The 23,017-nt window shown below is 37.9% G+C and overlaps 1 protein-coding gene across 7 annotated transcripts in view; it reads left to right on the top strand.

Annotated features, from left to right (window-relative positions):
* The window catches only part of Ikzf2 (IKAROS family zinc finger 2), a 155,869-nt gene that overhangs the window by 96,692 nt on the left and 36,160 nt on the right, over positions 1-23,017 (top strand). For 5 of the 7 annotated variants that reach the window (XM_029481577.1, XM_029481573.1, XM_021161530.2 and 2 more), the window contains 2 exons: positions 12,525-12,791; positions 19,966-20,133. In XM_029481577.1, the coding sequence (XP_029337437.1) occupies positions 12,525-12,791; positions 19,966-20,133 (435 nt within the window). The remainder of the gene's footprint in view (positions 1-12,524; positions 12,792-19,965; positions 20,134-23,017) is intronic. The other 2 variants (XM_029481585.1, XM_021161541.2) reach the window with 1 other exon arrangement.

Genomic DNA, 23,017 nt, shown 5'->3' with positions numbered 1-23,017 from the left:
TGGGATCTCAAGAACCCAGCCTTTTGTAGGGTGACTTACGACATAAGTAGGTAGCATTTCCTCTCTTTCTCTCAGATAAGTAGGTCTGGCCTCTTTGAAGGTAGCCTGTGTCACTATAGGTGACAAGGATCAGACCTTCACTGCTAAATCACAAATTAATAAAAGGTATAATAAAATACAGTGTGTACAGATATTACTCTCTCTATTACCCAGACAGAAAGCAACATGCATTGTGCATGAAGTATTATTAAGGGGATAAAGTACTCTCTTACATTTGATAAGCACCTAGCTTACATTTACGAACTGAACAGCATTTATATTTGCTTCAACTTTATGAGGAGTGCTTTACCTTAGTACTTAGAACTATATCCTCACATCAGTGTCCCAGGAAGTACAGGTATCAGCTTCAGACAGTAGACTAGAGGGTGAATTGGAATAGAGACAACTCATGCGTAGTCAAAACTTCCAGTGACAAACCAAGGAATACATGCTTAAAGTGGCTACAGTTCAGATGTGTCTTTCACTCATGAATCTGTTTCTTGATGATTTATTCCTTATAGATTGCACAATTGTACTGTCACATTTAAGATGGGATGCAGCATAATACATACATATATATATATATACATATATATATATTTATATATACATACATACATATACATGCATACATACACATACATACATACATACATACATAGGTACATACACTTCAGCAGAGAACATGCCAGACATTGAGCTGCAATGTTATTAAGCCTGGTAATTATTTGTAAGATAATGTGATGGTTCACATGCTCACGCGTGGCGTGGTTTTTAAGTTGGGCCAAATTGTTCCATCTCCTTTTAATTTATAACATCTTTATTATGTAAACATTTAAAGTACTATCTTTAGCCTTTTTGAAGTATGTAGTGCCCTATAATACCTATAATCACTTCCCCGTGTACACTAGCATGCTGCAGCTTTCTGTTCCTGTTGGTCCATAACATGTACACATGGACAGACAGCTCCCCATCTTCCCCTCCCTCCTCCTTCACGACTCTGCTAACCACACTCGATGAGGTCAGTTGTGTTAGAGTCCATGTATGAGTAACATCGTGTGGTGTTTGTCTTTCTGTGTCTGGCTTGCTTCACGTACTATAATGATTCCCTAGCTACATCCATTATATAAATGACAGGATTTCATTTCATTCTTTTACACATGAAGAATAATCTGTGGCAAATCTCCCAAATTTTCTTATCCTATTCATTAGGTGATTGACGCCCAGATTTCCTCTGTATCTTGGCACTTGTTACCAGTGGTGCCGTGAACATGGGTGTGTAGTTGTTTCTTAAGCAGAGTAATCCATTTCCTTAGACTATATACCAAGTAGTAATATGGTCAATTCATATAAGAATACATTTTAATGTTCTGAGGAACTTCATACCATTTGCCACAAAGTCTATCCTAATTCCAACGACAGCACCCGGGGGTCTCTAATCCATTTCTTTCCTTCCCCCTTGTTATCTTTTGCCTCTTTGGTAACCAGTGTTCCTACTACACTGGGTGATAGCTCATTTGTTTCTGATTTGCACTTCCTGATCAGTAATGATGGTGAGCCTTTCTTCCATATACACCTGCTGGACATGTGTATGTCTAATACATAGTAAATGTCTATTCAATTCCTGTGTTTATATTTTGTGTTGGGCACACAGAGGGCATGGAGGTAGCTATCATATGTCCTTACCACCTTATTTTCTGAGAAAAGGTCTCTCATTGGACCTAGAACCCACCAAAACTGGGATTACAGACGTTCATCAACACAATCAACTTTTTCCCATGGTTCTGGAATGGGACGTCAGGTTCCCATGCTTCCATAGAAAACACTTTACAAACTGATCCATCTCCTCAGTCCCCTGGACTATGTTAAATGTACAGTTTGCAGCCTATCTTCCACTCCATTCCATTCCATTCCATTCCATTGTGTCTTTAGAGATGCTTTTCACTTTGCAGGTCAGAAGCTTTTCAGTTGGGGAAAACCATACTTGCTTGATTTGGTTTTATTTCCTGTGACTTTAGGGTCTTCCCTCCAAACTCCATGCTGTGTCTAACGCCCTCCAGCATTCCCCTTAGGTTTGTCTCTTAGGCATTACCCAATGGCAAGTTTTGGATTTCAGTCAGTCCTTAGTGTTTTTGCTTAATTTTGGTTAGTGTTCAAACCTGAGATGAAACTGGGTAAATCAGCTGGAAAGCGGGTCATGGTTTGACTGTCCACTTTGCTCTGCTCTTCCATGTCAGTTTTTAACAGCATTACCGCACTTTTTACATACAAAACCTCTGTAGTGCAGCTTCAAGCGTGATAATGTAATGCTTTGCTTCTTGTAGCCCATTCGCTCTGGCAATTTGGGGAGTTTTGTGACTCTGGTTTTTTTTTTTTCCTCTTCAATTCTTTTAAAACTCTATTTATTTATTCTCTGTGAATGTGAGTGTGTGTGTGTGTGTGTGTGTGTGTGTGTGTGTGTGCTGGTGGCATGTGTGAGGTCAGAGCATCAGAGCATGACTTTCAATAGGGTCAGCTTTCTTCTTCCACTCATGGGGTCCAGGAATCAGACTTGAACACTGGCGTGACTGCAAGCTCCTTTCCTCCTGGAGCCGTCTCACCAGCTCTAAAGCCTTTCCCTGGGGTTTTACTATTTTCCTTGAAGAGCTCTTTTGCTTCTCTGGCTAAATTTACTTGTAAGAATTTTTTTTATTTATTTATTTATTTATTTATTTATTTATTCGTTTTGTCAATATTGCCATTGGTGTAGCTTCTTGATTTCTATTCCACACAACTGGCATATGACAATACTGATTTCTGCTGTGTGTGTGTGTGTGTGTGTGTGTGTGTGTGTGTGTGCTATATTATAGAAAGTGTTCACTCATTAAGATTAGGAAATAAGATATGTTTGTAGTGATGCTGATATTTTGAAGAAAATCCACATTTGGCACAGATCTACAAAAAATTTACTTGGTGATTGTCCTTAGTCATCACTTCTCCCTCCCTCTCTTTTCAGACTAGCCAAAGTGTTTTATTGGCTGCCTATTTCTAACTAACAGTCCCCTGCACCTTGAGACCATGTGTAGACTTTTAATTTGACTTAAATATTAAAGTATCTGTAGGATACCAGAGAAAGACTCCCCTGCCTTTATATATATAAAAGAGCCTAAACTTGTCTGTGAAGGATGTCATTGGCTTTTCATAGAGGTTACATTGAACCTGTAGTGAACTTCAGCACTGTGGCCCCTTAAATAGTATCCACTTTTCTCATCCCTGAGTGCACGGTTTCTTTTCAACTTGTGTGTGTGTGTGTGTGTGTGTGTGTGTGTGTGTGAGACCTATAATTTCTTTATATTTCTCAGTATATAAATTCTTTACCCTTTTGTCAAGCTTATTCCTCAGAAATTTCTGTATGAGTTATACATGGGATTTCTGTCTTTAGTTCTATTTCCCATAATTGGTTACTGTTTTGCTTGTTTGTTTGATTATTTCTGTATGCTGATTTTTGTATCCTACATCTTCGTTGCTTACTTTGTAATGGTTAATTTTTTTAATGAAGTCCTTGTGATGTTTCTCTGTATAAAAGACCATGTCGTCTACAAGTAGTGACAATTTGGCTTCCTCCTTAGCAGTGAAAATGCTTGCTTGCTTGCTTTTTTTCTGATTGTTCTAGCTAGCACTTTTAGTATTGTGTTGACTCTATTGGGTCTAAGTAGGCATCTTTTTCTTATTCCTGGTCTTTAAGAACAAGCCTTTGACTTTTTCCTTTCAGCCTTATGTTAGTTATTGGCTGACTATTCATGGCCTTTGTGCATACCAGCTTGTAAATATTGTTTTAAATGCTACCATAGAGCCTTTTAACCTTCATTCAGTAATGGTACTCAATCTATCTGATGGTATACTTTTATGGTATGTTTTTGTTCAGACTTACTAAGAAGCAACATAGCTTTGTGTTTATGTATACTATTATGCTAAATACTCTCAATATGGTATCATAAGACTTATTAAACAAGAAAATCAAGATTTGAGTTTTAAAAGTCCTATGGCTAATAAGTGAGTGAACTTGGCCTTAACCTCCAAGATCCAGCCCAAAATCTTAATCTTTGCTTACTCTACTTGATGACATGGCTCCGAGACTTATGATTTTTGTGGAGAGAATATGATCCCCCTTTGTACATACAGTAGGAAAGGGGGAGATTTGGTAGGTGACTTAACATTCACATCTCAGTAGTTTAAAATCTAATCTCCCCTTTCCATTATTTCCTGGGTTGCTTTGTAACTTCTTACTTTTAATACAGATGCTCTGTATGCCCGAACAGTATGTTCACTCAGTAGGACTTGAAGCTAGTCATGAAGCTTGTAAAGAGAACTGCCTCTGCCATTTTGTGGAAAATCAAAAGGCACTTAGAAAACCTGAGATATGTGTGATAGATGCCAGGTTACCTCCTCTTCATCACAGGTCTATTCTTGGTTGTTACTTGATGGGTTTTATGAACTCTACATGTATCATTGACGAACTTGCATCGCCTGTACCACATGTGTAATCTTCATATGGTGCAGACAAATCAGTGGGTGTTTATAAGGATCTTCTAGCCTTGATCTCCACATGTGTGAGACACGAGTGGTTAAACAGCCTTGGCTTTCCTTGTCTCCTTGAAGACTGTTAAGCTGCTGAAGAGTCAGGGCTTTGAATATTCATTCTGTTGCAGTGGCCCTGTAAAAGAAACCCCTGCTCCATTCCATTCCTTATCACTTTCTCCTGTGTGACAATGCTGCCTTTTGACCTGGTTAAGTGTCCTTAGTGGCCTCCAGTCATCCTGTGTCATGGTTCCCTTTGGGAGCATGCCCACTGGGCTGGATAGTAATGATTTTCTTTCTTACCTAAGTTAGGTTAAGAATTTTTGTTCTCCCCTTATTAAAATTATTTCCCAATGTAATTTGTTTTGTAAGCTTCCCATAGTTATGTTAAATACATGATTGCCAAACACTAGCTCAATTACTCTTACATGAGATGAAATCCATGCTCAGAAATTTTGGCAGGACAAGCTAGTCGTTTTTCCAAACAGACTCTCACACAATTTTCTCTTTACCTTGGACTGACAAAGTAATTACTCATATTAGACATTGAATTATACATTTACACACTGTGCTGTTATCATTTCTTAATGTTGACATCCCTTTTGTGTTAACTAATAACTAGCCATTGCCCTGTATGTGATGAGCAGGAGATACAGCGAGAATTTGGTCATCAGTGAGAGCTGGGTCCCAGCCTCAATTTCTGAATAGCTGTGCAATTAAAAAATGTTATTTTGAGCCAGGCATGGTGGCGCACACCTTTAGTGCCAGCACTCCAGAGGCAGAGGCAGGTGGATTTCTGAGTTCGAGGCCAGCCTAGTCTACAAAATGAGTTTCAGGACAGCCAGAGCTACACAGAGAAACCCTGTCTCAAAAAACCAAAAGAAAAAGAAAAAATGTTATTTTGCCCATATTTTCACCAATAATATAAAGATAGAACTAGACTTTAGTGACTATTAAATCTTTTAGTAAAGTGTGAATTTGCTCCTGTCCTATGGTGATGTTATATTGAAGATGTTTTGTGCTTAAAACCTACCTGTATGTGAAGATTCTCAGGTGTGGTTAACTTTTTGCACCTTTTCAGTAATATAAGAAGTAAAGTAAGATGCTCAAGTCAGCAGCAACTGCTCAACAAAATGTATACGAAATGGTTAGTGTGTCAGAGGTTCACCACTCTTTGAAGACCATAATGTTGGTCATTGTAGAGTTAAAATTTATGTGTTAATGAAATAGCCACCATGTTAGGCCAACATAAGTTTCACAGAAAGAGAACTTTGTAGACTGAAAACTTTGCTAAAAATGGTGATGAGAGATTTGGCTTCAGTGATGCACCTAGTTGGATGGGGGAGGCTGGGGAGATGGTGTTACTTACAGGTGCCTAAAGTAGTGTTATAGGGACCTGAGTGTGAAGCTCCAGCACCCATGTAAATATTCACAGAAGCCAGGTTTGGAGGCACTTATCTGTAACCCCAGTGCTAGTGTGGGTGGGGGTGAAAACAGGTGAGGCATGGAGCTCTTTAACCAGTCAGCAGAGGCAAAGGAGTGAGGTCCAGAATCAGAACCTTGTCTCAAAAATAAGGTGGAAACTGATTAAAGAATCCACCCAACTTGGACACCTCCACACAAATACATAGATAGGCATACATTAGCACAATCATGTGTGAACACACACACACCTTACACATACTCTCTCTGTCACACACATACACACTGTCTCTTTCTGTTACACACACACACACACACACACGCACACAAGTACATGCACATGCACACGCACACGATATATGATGAACAGCCTCAGACTGCTGTCCACAAACAGCTCAGCTGCTGTTTGGGGACACTGGTGTCTGGACTTTCCTGACCCTTTATAGAATAAATACTTTAAGGATTTCATCAGGGAGCTATTTTGCAAGATTTACCCATCGTGTATCCACAGTGAAGAGGAATAAAGTTTTTATTCCCTTGACAGTTCACTAAGGAGTTGCATATACTTTAAGATAACCCTGGTTATGATTTTCATTTGGTTTGGCCTGTTGGTAGATTTTTAGCTATTACGTGTACTTTAAACACACACACACTCACACACACACATACACCACACACCACACCAAAACTGAAATTTTAAATTTGTTTTTAAAAAACACAAGTCACCAATTTAACAGCAAATAATCCAGAGAACTCAATCCTGTATTCTATATGATTAATTCATACAAGCTTGCAAATGAAACCACAAGTCCCTTGTATTATTTCTCAGCCCAGGAAGCTTAACTAATACGTCTGCGGGTTTGCAGAATCAGGTCATACTAGTAATAAAGTTTTAAGTTGTAGAAAGTTTATATAAACAAAATATGTCCAAAGGAAGTTCTCCTTAACCATCTATTATTTCATTCAGTAAGTTTGTTGTGTAAGTAAATTGTATTAGTGACATATCCACTGCATTTAGGCAAGAATTCCTTTGTGTCCTCTTTCTATGTGCATACTGTCTTGTTAATGTGAGTTTCTTATTAAGTTAATGGGATTTGTTTTACTTTTAATCATCAACCTCCAATAAATGTTAAATAAAACAGCAGCCAATATTTTAACACATCCTTCTCTTTCTTGGTGAGAAGGTAGTGTTAGAGACCTAAACTGGCTCTTTGTATATGCTCAGCAAGCACTTTTTTGAGTTGTACTCCTGACGTTGATTCTATTACTTCTTCTTCTTCATCATCATCATCATCATCATTATTATTATATTATTTAAAACAAATTTTATATTGAAAATATTTGAATTAAAAATATTTAAATATTTTTGATCATATTCTTCCCCTCCCTCAAGTCTTCCAGATTCTATCCCTGTCTTACTCACCCGAATTTAAGTTCTTTCTCAAAACATAGGCGAAAAGTCAATTTGTAAGAAAGGTCTGTGTTTGTTTCTTGCTGTTGAAGGAGATGGTGAGAGTGTAACACTCAGACGTGGAGACATTTAACTCTGTAGTTCTCTCTCATCAATGGCTCTACTTTTGTTTTAGCATACCTCTGGAGGAAAGCAAAATCGCATTGCAACATACATCCAATTGAATTACTCTCTTAACAGCTGTGAAACTAGTACTTATGCTATTTTGCTATTTTCCACATGCTACTGAGCGTATATGTATGTGTGTGTGTTACAATAACGTGGTTACCTGTATGTAAATTTTTAATCAGCATTTTTCCTTAATGCCTCACCCATGAATAGAAGGCAAGGGCAGTGTGGCTCTCTACTCCCCTCTCCGCATCTGGACACATGTGGTGAGGGTGCTGGAGCTTCTGCGTGTAGGTAGCTTAGACAGCTCAGCATGCTTACCTAGACACTAATAGAAGATTATTTGTCCAAAAAGTCATTTTCCCCTGAAGAGTTCCTTTATAGTCTTGATATACACATTTTGGAAGATCTCATCAGACTTACATAAAAAGAAATTCGCTTCAGCCTTATATAGAATAAGATTAGCCTTTATATGAAAATAACTTCCTAGACTACATTGTAAAAATAATCCATACACTAAAAGTTAGAACACCAATTCCAAAAGTTTGAAAACTAAAATAGGCTTATATTTTTATTCAAACACTGATAATCAACTCTTTATATTAATGTGAAAATTTATAGGTACTCTGTCATATATAGGAATACCTTATACTCGCAATAAACTGTACCATAGTATTTTGGAGTTAGGTAGAACTTCTGTTTAGCATTAGGATTTAATTTGTTGCTTCTTATGAGACAGAATTTCAACCTAACTTTAGACACAGACATTGGAATTTGTGTTATTATGTGATTTTTTTTTCACGTGGACTGCCGTTTTTGGTGAAGTTTAATCTATGACATGTATTTGAAATGTGTTACATTTTACTAGTTAATCTGTAAGGAAAGCAGTGGGGCACAAAGTTACACATGATTAGTGGACCTCTTACAGCATCAGCATCACAAAAACCCACTACAACAATGTTATCATTTTGCTGTCTCAGTTACAGAAAAAACAAACATTTCCCCAGTGTTTGTATCCTGCTTTTGCTTCTAGAAAGAACATATATATCCTCATGAGTACATTTTAATCTGACAATCCCTCTTTTTTTTTTGAACTCACTGTGTTCTTTTATTTTTATTTTTTAAATTAATTTTTTTTTGCACTCCATATTTTATTGTCCCATCCTGATCTACTCTCCAACTGTTCCACATCCCACACCTCCTCCCCACTCCCCTCTCTCCACTTGGATTTGCCCACCTCCCACCCCACCTGACCTCTAAACTCCCTGGGGCCTCCAGTCTCTTGAGGGTTAGGTGCATCATCTCTGAATGAACACAGACCCGGCAGTCCTCTACTGTATGTGTGTTGGAGGCCTCATATCAGCTACTATATGCTGTCTGTTTGGTGGTCCAGTGTTTGAGAGATCTCGGGGGTCCAGATTTATTGGTCCTTCTACAGGATCGCCCTTTACCTAAGCTTCTTTCCGCCTTCCCTAATTCAACAACAGGGTTCAGCTGCTTCTGTCCATTGGTTGGGTACAAATATCTCCATCTGACACTTTCAGCTGCTTGTTTGGTCTTTTGGAGAGCAGTCATGCTAGGTCCCTTTTTGTGAGCGTTCCACAGCCTCAGTAATAGTGTTAGGCCTTGGGACCACCCCTTGAGCTGGACCCCACTTTGGGCCTGTCACTGGACCTTCTTTTCCTCAGGCTCCTCTCCATTTCCATCCCTGTAATTCTTTCAGACAGGAACAATTATGGGTCAGAAATGTGACTGTGGGATGGCAACCCTGCCCTCACTTGATATCTAAGTCTTCCTGCTGGAGGTGGGCTCTATAAGTTCCTGCTCCCTACTGTCAGGCATTTCATCTAAGGTCCCTTTGATTCCGGAGAATCACTCACCTCCCAAGTCTCTGGTGCATTCTAGAGGGTCCCCCCAACTTTCTATTTCCCGAGGTTTCCTGTTTCCATTCTTTCTGCTGGCACTCAGGGCTTCAGTCCTTTTCCCTCACCCAACACCAGAGCAAGTTCCCCTCTCCCTCCTACTCCCTCTTCCCATCCACTTGCATGGTATGTACTTCCTAATAAGTGGATATTAGCAAAAAAATACAGAATACCCAAGATACAGTCCACAGAACTCAAAAAGGTCAACAAGGTGAAGTGCTCAAGTGAGGATGTCTCAGTCCCACTTAGGAGAGAGAAAAAAACCATCACGGTCTCTCTTTTTTTTTTTAATAGCATTTTTATCCATGTCCATTGTTGCTTTGGGATGCCCTCATTTTAATGTCCTCTCATTAAGAAAAAAGATAATCTGCTGTTTAAAATCACGTCATATTTTGCATAATTGTAGCCTGTTTTAATATTTGAGAGGTCGATACTTCTATGCTAAATATCTGCACATATACTCATATGTGCTTCTTGAGTTCTGAAGAGGAACTCTGGCAAGCTTTAGGCTGGTTAAACACTAATAGTCAAACACTAGCCAATTCATGAGTAAAATGGTAAGCCGAAACATTTGAAAAATACATCAGCAGTGCAGGACTGAGTTCCTGGGTAGATGCTGGGGATAATGTGTTCCTAACAGAGTTTCCTCCCCGGGTTTGAAATGGTCACATATACATAGGGAGGTATCTCGCAGAGAGATCTAAACTTCAAGCAGAAGTAATGCTACTGTCCAGCATCCCAACATGCTCCCCATAAGACTACTGCCCAGCACTCGCAGCATGCTATCTGGTTGACCACAGTCCGTCTTATATTTTTGGTTGTGGGTTCTTCTTGTAGGTGTGCAATCATGTTTTAGGTATTGGACATTTTTGTTTTCCTGACTTCCAGATTAAAGAACATTTCAACTCAGTGAGAAAAGTTTGAAAACCTGATAGGAAAAAAAAAAAGTGGGCAAAGGATGTTGTTAAGCATTTCAACTTATGGGAGTGAACTTCTCTCACAATTTTAAATGCATGTGAAAATAACAAGACTTTTCACACTGATCCTTCTAGGTGGATATCTGTAAGTGTAATGGCAACAAAGATGGAGAGATCATAAGTCTCTGTGCTGACGAAAGTCTGGTTACATAATTTATATTACATTTTAAATGGATCCAGACAGACCTCTAAATGTGAAAATTATGATTGGGATTCCTTTTGAGAAGGAGACCAATAGATTTTGAGGGTTGGCTAAAAATGACTTCATTTTCACACTCAATCCTTTATATTGTTTTGTCTTACTTCACAATGGCATAGAATCTGCAATGTGGAGCCGGATTGGCGGAATAAAACTCAGTGGTTTTAGTAACGCCTGTGACTACATACTGCTTGAATATCTCCCAAATATTACAAGGTCTTTGGCATGCTTGGGTCATAGTGTTGAGTAGAATGTTCTCTTCTCTCAACACCCACTAAGATCATATCAGTTTCTACATTGCTAGATTCAGTAGGGGTGACTGTCCTTTTGAAGATTTTCAGTAGTTTACATCATGGCAGTTCATTGATTGTCACCAAAATCTTACAAAGTAATTGTAGATCTACATTGCCCAACAAAAAAGCGAGAAGCAGGTTTCCTAATTAATTTAATTAATTTCCTAATTTAATGCTCAGATCAACCCTGAAAAGTGAAGACTATCATCTCCATTTAAAGGAGGACAAGAGAAATGTTAACTTCTTTAAGATGGGTAGCAATTTAAAAATGCATCTTCACTCTTACCAAACTGTCCTGCCCAAGCCTTGTTCAGCAATATGAAGTCATTGCTACTTTTCAAATGCATAATATAAGATTCATAGCTTAAGTAATTAGTTTGGGGTTATACTATTGGCACTCTGTAGCAAACATCCTCTGAAGAGAGAGCTCTGGAGAGCGGAACAGAGCCAGCCATTTTGATGACATCCTGCTCCGATAAGCATTAGTGACCAATGACAGGATATGTAACTTCTTCAAGAAACTAACTGTGGTAATAATAAGAACACATTTTCTTCTTATGAACTCACTTCCTCTATCCAGGTAGCAGTGAACTAATTTGTAGGTTAGCTTCAGTGGATTCTTACGAAAATTTCAAGCTCAAAGGACAAACACCTGATTTTAACTTAAAGCCTGCCTCTGCTTTGTAAAAAGACTAAGCAGCTTAGACAGAGGGTTGTGTTAACAGAATTCCAGCTTTTCTGTAGGATGATCCAAAAACAGCAAACAAAAGGCATCAAATTTCTTAACATTCGCAAGTGTGTACATGTATGCTATGCCATTCCTGTCGTTAGCCGCTCTTTGGTTTACAGAGATCAGTGTTAGCACATTTCGGTTGACAGCCTCGCATGCTCCATAGAGGACTACTTTTGTTGCATGTTAGGCAACAATAGCAGGGTCATTTAAGTTGGCAAGGTCTAGGTACTTTACCCCACACTGATATGGCTCTCAGCTGAATGTTTGTGTTCAGTCTGACTCGGAGACATTTGCCTTGACCGTGCACCTTCCTATGTGACAGACATTTGTGGATTAAGATCTTGGGTTGTTTCTCTTGCTCTGTGCAGAAGCAGGTTGACACAGGTACTTCGAGATGTGAAGAAGAGAATGCGAAATAAATATGATTGTTAAATTAAGACGAGGCATGGCTTAGCGGGTTAAGCAATACTTAACCTTGTGCTGTCCTCACATGCTTTTCATTCTTATTAACTTTAAAAATGCAAACTTAAAAACATGTAAGACTTAGTTAATGACCTGCAGAAAGGCCACAGAGCTGAGTGAAACAAATGAGCTTGTGAAGAAGTGAAGGGCTCTTTGTTCACTGACAGTACTCCTAAGCTGTCGTCCCTCTCACCAAAGGCTTGCACACCAGGAGAGCATTGAACACAGTACGGATTGACTTAGTGTATCATTTCCATCCATTCCGCAGAGTGACAGCGGACGGAAGAGAAGTGGAGGTTACGGAGAATAACAAGTGTTTTTAAATTCCTTTTAAATCACAGCAAATTCTGTAAAGCTGGAAATGCAGAGTGATGAAGAGAGTGACAGGCAGCCCCTGAGCCGTGAGGATGAGATCAGGGGCCACGATGAGGGGAGCAGCCTAGAAGAACCCCTAATTGAGAGCAGCGAGGTGGCCGACAACAGGAAAGTCCAGGACCTTCAAGGCGAGGGAGGAATCCGGCTTCCGAATGGTAAACTGAAATGTGACGTCTGTGGCATGGTTTGCATTGGGCCCAATGTGCTTATGGTACATAAAAGGAGCCACACTGGTAAGCAGCTGAACGCGTAACCTGATGACTGCCTGTGGCGTCTGATGTTGATATTACCTGACACCTATTCTCTTTCCTTTTGATTCAGGGCTGGCAATGGGAAGTGACCTTTTCAGAATTCTCCTAGTAAGAGATTGTTGGGAAGCAGAAAGTAGCCTGGGTCTTGACTTCCAGCCTTCAAATCTGAATAGCATGTCAGGAAAGTTTGGGATTCAGTTCCACAGTTCTTAATATAGCAATAATATGATAAAGGTTCAAAAGATATAGGAGAGTTTCATTGGGTAGTTCAACCATTTTATGATTGTGTACATATTTAACCATACCCATGGGCAGGTAGCAGCGTTGCTATTCTTATACTACAGAATAGAACTCACACATTTTTTTATAGGGAAGAACCATTTCCATTTTAGTCAACTTCCTGGATTCTTATTTCTGATCAGTCTTTGCCTACCAAAGGTCTCTGGAGCAGACAGGTACTTTCTCTAGTTCAAGGACGTAACCATCTTGTAATGTTTAGTTTTAACTCTGGAAAAAGATGGGTAGGGTTAGACATGTCAAAGGGTGGCATGTATGTAGACAGAAACATGGAATGGTGGAATTAGGTGAGGGAAAAGCCTGTAGATAATTTAATATAAGCTTTTAGGCATGGAGAGATACAAGGAGGAAAGAGTGTTATAGAGACCTACTCAGAGTTTTTGATAGAAGGAAGGAGGAAAGAAGGAAGGACAGCAAGGGAAGGATGGAAGGAAAGAGTTGGTAAAAGCAACACAATTAAATTGTGTGTGTGTGTGTGTGTGTGTGTGTTTTAAAGCTTGACATTAATCTTTTACAAAGTTTAAAGTTTAGCAGGACATGGTGACACACACCTGTAATTCCATAGTGTTGAGCAAGTGGAGGCAGATGGATCAGCATTGAAGGCCATGCTAACTTACATAAAATTGAGGCCAGCCTATGCTATATTGAGACTGTCTACAAATCAAACAGCAACAAAATTTTTGAAGCTAGGTGTGGTGGTATATACCTTTAGCCCCAGCACTTGGGAGGCAGATGCAGGAGGAACTTTGTGAATTGAAGACCAACCTGGTATACAAAGTGAGTTCCAGGCTAGCCAAGGCTACATAGTGAGGCCCTTTTGAAACAAAAAAAGATAGAGTCAAAGGAATATATCTATGAATAAACCATGTCATTGTTTGCTAGCAAAATATTTAAAATTAATATTCTCTATTTAAAATGTGATTTCATTTTGAAAAAAGGAGAAATCATGTGAAATTTCTATTTTTAAAGTTGACTTCAAAATAATCAACTTAAAACTGTATCCTAAAATGTGTTCTATAATTAATCATTTAAATTTTTTTAGACCTCTCATGGCACACTGAAGAAAAATCAAGTGATCTGCCATGTATCTGTTGTCTAGCAAAAGTCAACAGTGGGGCTAGAGTTATGATACTCTTGATTGGTGGATTAGTTTAGTTTGAACAGACAGTTGGGCTACTATTATGCAACCACTTATTATTATAAAGTGTGATCATAAACTAAGGCTGATGTCTTTTAAATGACAGTCGAATTTTCACATTCAGATTAATGTAATCATATTATCCACTTTCCAGTATATTTATTTTTATAACCATAACAAATAGAATTTTTTGCTTTTTGTCTTGTTATAAATTTTATTTTTAATGATTGTGATATTTTAAAATGTTTATATCACCAATGAATTTTTCTATAATATTTTAAATTTCATGGGAAAAGTTAGCAAGAATAAAGGAGTGGACTATAAAACTAATCTAGTCTTACTCCATGCTCACAACATAATACCAGCTTGGAAAAGGAGCTTACAAAGCTACATTTATTATTTTAGAGTGTGTGTCCTGAAGAACATAAAATATTCATTTAAGTGAGTAATTTTCTTCATTTGGAATATTAAAACAGTTCATTTACTTTGGCGTTGAATTTTGTGTACTAATAATTTTAAGGCTGAAGCTTATATGAAATACTAGTTTGGGAAGATTTTTAATAAATCTTTCCTGCTTTTAGTAAAGAAAATCAAATAACATGAGAATCCTTTCTTGAAGACTTTAATTTGTATTTTACTGTATCTGTTGTAAAATTCACTGATTTTTAGATAAAATAGTTAAATGCCTACTCCTCTTTCCACTTCATATTTGCTACAAAAGTGGAATGGAATTACTTAAATACTGAAAATGATGTAATTGGCATAAGGCTTGAGTATAAATAGCTATGCAGATCTCCTGGTCCTAAACTATGAGACTCACTAGTAAAGGCAGGGGAAATAAACCGAGCAACCATTTGAAGTTCACTCAACAACACAAACTCCTTTGCCTTACTGAACTATTTAAAAAAAAAAAAAAACCTAGAAATCTTTCAGATCTGGGAAGCTTTTGTTAATTTCAGTTAATATTCACAGAGAAGCCTTGTGTGCTGTGACATTCTTTTAGGAGTGGGATCTTAAATTAGGCCTTAACTATACATTTCGGATTACTTGATGGGTCCCAGCTGATTGTCATATTTTCAACTCCACTGCAATACTGTTTGGTAACAGGCTTATTTGTGTTTCTTTAAGCTAGGTATAGAAAGGTGTCTTAGTTAGGGTTTTATTGCTGTGAAGAGACACCATGACCAAAGCAACTCTTAGAAAGAAAACCATTTCCTTGGGGATAGCCTACAGTTCAGAGGTTTAGTCCATTTTCATCATGGTAAGAAGCTTGACAGCATGCGGCTGGAGAAAGAGCTGAGACTTCTACATCTTCATCTGAAGTCAGCCAGACTGACACATTAGACCTAGCCTGAGCGTCTGAGACCTCAGTGTGGCACATTTTCTCCAACAAGGCCACACCTACTAGTTAGTAGTGTTATTCCCTATGGGCCAAACAGCCAATCTTATGATTCTATGGGAACTGTTCCTATTCAAAACAGCACAGAAGGTATCATCACAATTGAGTTGTTTTCTATATAATATTAGGATATACTGTCTTCATTTTAGAGCTTCCTACTCTTAAAAAAATTATTTGTAGCTAAACAAAAGCCACTATTTTAAATCCTTTGGGAGGCCCTTGGGAAGCTTGTTTTGAGTGTTTTTAACTCATAAATTATCTAATATACTGTTGACTGTGAATAAAAACATATGAACCCAACCAATTTCTTCCAATTACATGGGGTATTAGATCTAAGGCACCTTTCTTCTTTCTTTTTAGTACTTTACTAAAGTGCCAATTCTAGTGTCTTTTAATTGCTTGCTATTCCCTCTTTGCCACTGCTGCGCTAGTAAGTATTCAGGTAATATTTTCATCAGATACTCCAGGCATTCTTCACTGGGACTACAGGGTCAGGGAAAAAGGGGTAGTAACTCACTGGATGTGAAATGAATGTATGAGAAAAGTATAAATATAGATAAACCTTACCTTTGCTCCCCATTGAGATATAGGTTTCTTGTCCTTTGACTAAGCACCCAGTATCCTGTTTTGTAAACTACAGCGTTTTCCAGCCATTGTTGGTTCCAAGGCTCTCTAACATTTGGTACTGGTTTTACAACTCAACACAGGACCACCTTCTTGATTTTGAGTCACAAAATCCAACTGGTCCCAATAATTTTTATTTTATTTAAATACTCAAACACTTTTTAAATGTGTATGAAATGATTTACATGATTGAAATGACATTTCTCCACAATAAAAAATGATGTGTAAACTAATTCAGGCAATCAGTAGATTGGTGGGCTGGCATTTAAAGAATGATACCAGCTTAGGCTAATGGAGCACTCCTGTAATCCCAGGAAGCAGAAGCAGGAAAGACCAGGAGCTTGTGGTCAGCCTCTGTTACAGAACAAGTTCAAGGCCAGCCTGAGCATCCAGAAGCCATGAAACACAAACAGAACCCACAATCATCTTTACAATGGACATAAGGAATACCATGCCCACACCTCAATTAAATGTCTTTATTGTCAGTACTGTTTTCTGCACCCACCACCGGGAAGATCGGCAGTCACAAATGCAGTTACCTAGTTTGTTTTTTAATTGACTTGCTCTGCAGTATTAGAAATATAAGGAAGAAATCTGTGGGCATGTTAAAACATTTGTTTCCATCTGTATATGAAGAACTTAATACTTTATATAAAACATAAACTCACTCAAAAAGAGCCATCTGATTATCCATTTGGTTTAAAGATCAAATTAAAATAATTCAAATATATTTTATAAAGTTCTCATTATACAATTGTTTTGTATTTATATAGAGAAAACTTTTTACCTCAATCCAAGGTAATTTTATCTGTATTTCCACAATGTCTAACCTGGGAAATTTCCTATAACCCTGAATATCAGGATCCTAATATTTTACAAAATTTTTAAATTGAGTTGATTTAATTTTTATTTTTTCCTAAGTAGCTATGAACACACACACACATACACACATATACACACACACACATACACACACACACACACACACAGTGTATTGGAGTATTCCTACAATTTAAATATGTATACAAAGACAAAGTTAATCTGGTTTTTCCTCTTCTCCAATAGTAGTGTTGTTGATACTGTAACTGGAATTGCAGCTTCAGTGTTGAACGCAGTAACACAGCGCATTGTCATAATGCAAGTTAGTTCATTATAGTCAAGGCATGAAGCATAGTTAAGCAGATTTCATAGTAAAATGAGTAAAGCCTGAAACTGACAACTGTCAAGTAGAGAACATTGACAGAGACCTAATAGTAACTCACGTTTCCCAAAGATAGATCTGTCTGGAATTGTGAGAGCCTATTCTGTAATCAGAAAAGAGCTACAGCTTTATCCACATCTTGCCTCGTTCTTTACAGCTCATGCCTGTGGACAGACAGAGGCCTCCATGCCCAATCAGCAACAGAGCCATATTCCCAGATGCACCTAGTGACCCTTTCATTGCTAACTGACCCACATCTCTAGTCTCATAAAACTTGATTTTAAAAATCCTTCAAAAGGGGGATTACCTTAGTATTACTTTCTTTTCAGACGAGCATTATTTTGAATACTGAATTAGCTACTTTAGTGTAGGGATTAAAACTATCAACTCAAAGATTATAAATGTTGTAAAGATGGTATATCAGCTTGCTGCAAAAGCAAACACGATTTCAGATTTTGTTTTCAACAGAACTACTAATTTAGTTTCTTTTCTACATTATTGGGCCCTGATTTATTCCTTTCCTAGGGAAAGCTTGAGAGTCCAAGAGCTACCCCGCACAGTGGAAGTGAAAAGTACAATTTATATTAGCTCTTCTTTTTTTTTTTTTTTACAAAGCTACTTTGTTGAAGCTTCCCTGTCTTTCCGTTTATTAAAATTCCATGTCAGGGTGGAGAATAGATAATTATGATTTTTAAAGGTGCACTCTGTTATTTTCCTGGAGACAAAAAATTCAAAGAATCAAAGCTACACTGTATATGTGTATAAAATTTAAAAGGATCTTAACAACTTTGGTTTAAAAGCCAACCATAGCAGCATTTACCCATAAACAAGTAGTTGGACATTCTTAGGCTGGGTTCAAGGCCAACTAAATCTACACAGCAGGCCTTGACTCAACAAACCAAATAGAACATTTGATCAGAATTAGATTTTTAAGATAGGGTCTTACTATGTAGACCTGACTGGCCTTGAACTCTTGGAGATCCCTCCAGCTCTGCCTCCCAAATGCTGGGATTAAAGACATGTACCACCACTCCCAGCTGGAGTTAGATTTCAAAACTAAGTGTAAGGCTTCTTCTAGGTGTTTTAGACTTAAGCAAATCCAACTAGTCAATTAAAATTCAGTGTAAGGTAACTTTAATATGATGATTTTTAAAGTGTTTTTATCTTTTTAAGGACTTTTTTTTAGTTTAGCTCTAACAGCTTCATATCTTTAAGGGGGGAAAGGCCCTATATACAAGCATTTAGTGTGTACATCATTAACTTTCACAAAGGAAGCATGCTGTAGAATCCTGTATATACTTGATCTTACCTGGTTTTCATTTCTGTAGGTTTTGTAACAAAACTGTATGACAGACTGTGCAGTGGCTGCTGTTAGAAAGTGACCAAAGCTTATCTGGTTTTGCCACCTATCTTTCTTTAATAGAGGAACCTTGTGCCTCCATTATGCAATGGGCCAAATATATTCTGAGATATATCTCACATTAATATAAAGATACATGAACATGGCAATCCAGAGTAAAAAATTATGAAAACTGCAAATAATGCTTATCATGTAACAAATACAGAAAAGGATCCTGTAAGCTATATATTTTGGTTTGTCTCCTAACTTTGAGCTTTAGAATGAGATATTGTTACCATATGTTCATATGTCAATTTATCATTTATTTTATCTATGATTACTGACAGGAATATGAAGAATAAAAGTATTTTCTTCATGATTTAATAATGTTATCCATTTGATCTTGTTGGTTTTACTGACTTCTTGCCTATATGATTTTTTTTTATAAACTTTGGTCATTTCAGTGACTGCCAGTTGAGGGCAATAGTCAAAGCTGATAGTACAGGCTTATATAGTTTTTAATTGTTTCATTTATAGATAAACATGAGAAAAGATTCCTATTATTTGTTTTTACAAAAATAATGTACAGAGAATATTTGTAAAGATGGTGATATTTTTTAGATTTTCTCAGATTTACCAAAAGTTCCATTGTTACTGGCCAAGAGAACAGGATATTGTCTCTGTTTGGAGGTTTCATTGATGAACTTTGAAGCCTATGTGTTGTTTCTGCTGGGTTTGGATCCTCTTGCTGACCAGGTTCAGTTCTCACTGTCAGCATCATCAGATACTTTGCTCTTGATGACTTCTGGTTCTTCATCCCTAAATTTAAATGGGTACTTCCTCCATATTATCGTGACTGTGAGGATTAAAGTACTGCATGGAAGGCATAGTCAGTTCCATGGTGACAGCTAACTGCACAGTTGCTGTTCCGTGCTTTTATTCTACTCTTGGTCAATGCCGGACTACTGTCAAGTTTGAGCAAATGACTTCTTGACCTGAAGTTTGAGACATTAGTATTAGCAGAGAGATCTTCTAGGAGACTGAAGGTTTCATGGTACACAGAAGCATTGTGAACCTGGGAAATTGTCTGTGGTTAACTGTGGAGGGCAAATCCTTCCCTTATAATAACCAGTTTGGTCTTTCCCACTCTGTCTGCAGGTGAGCGGCCCTTCCACTGTAACCAGTGCGGAGCTTCTTTTACCCAGAAGGGCAACCTTCTGAGACACATAAAGTTACACTCTGGAGAGAAGCCCTTCAAATGTCCTTTCTGTAGCTATGCTTGTAGAAGAAGGGACGCTCTCACAGGACACCTCAGGACCCACTCTGGTAAGTGTCACCAAGTCCAAGCGGAAGTCCAGAAAGTATTGCAGCATTACATTAAGTACCAAGTAGCTTTGGCAGAGAGAGCTATGCATGTGTGTCAATATTGGTAGCATCTGAAGGGTGTACAATGATCTTCATAGATCAATGGGCTTAAAAAGAGGCCCTGCCATGGAAGAGTGTCTCGTAATAGAACATAGTTTTCTTTAACTTCTAAGGTTCATAATCACCAACACAGTAATTATGTTAAATCCAGGGTTACTGGAAACTAGTGAGTGTCACACTTACTTTCTGACGTTTCCAGAAAATGTGAAAGTTGTAGAGCTTCGTAATCAATTCAGTAGTACTCGGGCATGGATCTCAGTGAGAAATCAAATATGTTTCTTTTTAAACTTAGAAGTACTCTACTCATTAGAAAATGGGCTGTTGGGGGAATTTATATTTCATTTTAAACTCTCCTTGTTTTGTTAGCTTTCCAACTATAGTCTTGGGAAAGGTCTGAACATTTTATCTGCTTCATAAATGATTTAATGATCTAGAGTGTTTAATGCACTAAGAAAACACTAGAATATCAATACATAAATCAGGAAGAAGAATTGTAAATCTGAATGAACCTTGGTTGATTTCAGCATGAATTACCATTTCTGGGACATTAAAGGTAGAAAATTACCATAAAATATTCTCTATATGCTCTGTCTAGGAGGACATGTTAAATTTTAGTTTTAATATGAAGATCTGAGAAGGTGATATTCTCATGTGTACTGACGTGGTAGCTACATAACGCTGTGGAATGTGTGGGAATGCTTGAGCCTATTAGTCTTCCTTACACCTTCTTGCTATCCTTAAGGATGAACTTAATTTTTAAGATAAATATGAATTATAAAAAGCAATATTAAACATTAACTGTTAAAATTGGGACATCCATGAGAGCTAAATTAATGTGCATATAAAAACAAAATATTCTAAGAATATATTGTATTTTCTTTCCTAACTGAAAAATAATTCACTTGTCATATATTTTTGAAAATTACACTACTCTAGTTATCACTTAACAGTGGTATATTTTACTATGAAAATATGATAAGTTGAAGCATATTTTTAAGAGATGTGGATATACAGCTTCCTGTATATTCTAACTCATTGACATGTTACTGAACTAAGGACTTTGCACCTCATAAGAGTTCATGACTGTGCTGTTTTGCCTTGGCTGCATACAATAATTGTAAACATCTTAACTCTTTTAGTCTGAGACACATATATAAAGGATAGCTTAGGCCATGTGCTGCATCCATACAACACACTCAGCCATGCCTCTATGGCAGCCATGCAAGAGCCTTCACCGTGATGGGCCATTTTACTACTCCACTTAGCCAGCTGATTATGGATGATGGAACATGCGGAATGTGAACAGATTCTGTAGGTTTGAATCTATTATATTTCTTTCCATTAAAAAAGGTTTTTGTTGGAGACAGTGTGAGCAGGGATATCACAGAAACTGGTCAGGTGTTCTGCTAAACCCACTTAAGAAGCAGCTTAGGAAGGAATGACATATTCTCCTTAAGCATCTTTTAGTTCCTATGAGGATGAGTCTACCCCTTCTCTGTGTTGTAAGGAATCTGGTATGACCAACAGGAAACTACTGGCAGGTTGACCACTGGAACACCAGGGACTCAGCATTACAAACTCTGAGCTCAGCAGTGGTAGCAGCTACATCAGTTACAGGGGAGAGGGAGTACATGTAACTGAATTCATAGCTTCAATCCTTGTTAGCATTTGAAAACAGGTCCAATGAGGAGACACTAGGGTATTAAGGTAGACACTTTGACGGATGTCCTAAGAAACTTTGTCCTTGTTACATGGGGCCTTCTGCATAGTGAATTCACTTAAGAATTGTAGGATGTCATATTACCATATTTTGTTTCAATTCTGATGGTTACATCTGTATTACTCTCCCTAGACCTTTATCACCAGTCTGTTTGATGGCCATAGAGTCATGTGATGTGTCATTTCCTTAGACTATCTCTTCTTCCTTGCACAGTATACAATCAAAAGGACTTGGTAAAATTCGGGCAGCTGAGGAATCTCTTTTCCATTATGTCAAGACTGGCTTCTGGAAAGTGGACCTGAAAACACAATTGTCATAGCTAACACCAAGTGTTATGCAATTCATCTACAAGCTAGACCCATATTTCCTTCTCTATTAGCTTTGTTGATAACTTGCCATGAGGTGATTGATGTAGGTTATAGGGGACATATTGTGTAGCAGCAGTTACCATGGACACCTGAACCATTTGTTCATGAAGTATCTTTTGTTCTCCAACTACATGGTCCAAGTTTATTGAACAGTGAAATACCATTATATCCACTTTCTGTTACGATATGATTTTTCAGACAATACCTAGTTCATAGGGTGTGATGTGAGCTAACATAATTAGCATTACTAACAAATTACGAGCTGCTTTTTAAATAGAGAATAGCTATTGGTCAAAGATCGTGATAATAAAACCATTAGAACTTGTCAATCTGAACCTCACCTGACAAGGATGTCATATAGCACCTCCTCTCCCCACCGACTTTTTCCGGAAATAATTGTTGTGTGCCAAATCTTTAAAAGCCAAGTCTGTAGAGTTTTCTTCACGAGAGTGTATTGCAGCCCCCCTTTTGCATCATGTTACCCTCAAAACTGGCAGCCTAGCTTTCTTGGAGCACCTGTCAAAGCAGAATATTCATGTGTTGCTTCTACCACTCCCAGTATCGAGAAACCACCAAGGATTGTAAAACTACAAGTAACAAAGCAGGGCATGGTGGCGCACGCCTTTAATCCCAGCACTCAGGAGGCAGAGGCAGGCGGATTTCTGAGTTCAAGGCCAGCCTGGTCTACAAAGTGAGT

This window comes from Mus caroli, chromosome 1 (genome assembly GCF_900094665.2).
Source record: "Mus caroli chromosome 1, CAROLI_EIJ_v1.1, whole genome shotgun sequence".
In the NCBI taxonomy this organism is placed as follows: Eukaryota; Metazoa; Chordata; class Mammalia; order Rodentia; family Muridae; genus Mus; species Mus caroli.
The sequence above is the reverse complement of the archived record's forward strand: the minus strand, read 5'-3'. Positions and strand labels throughout refer to the sequence as shown.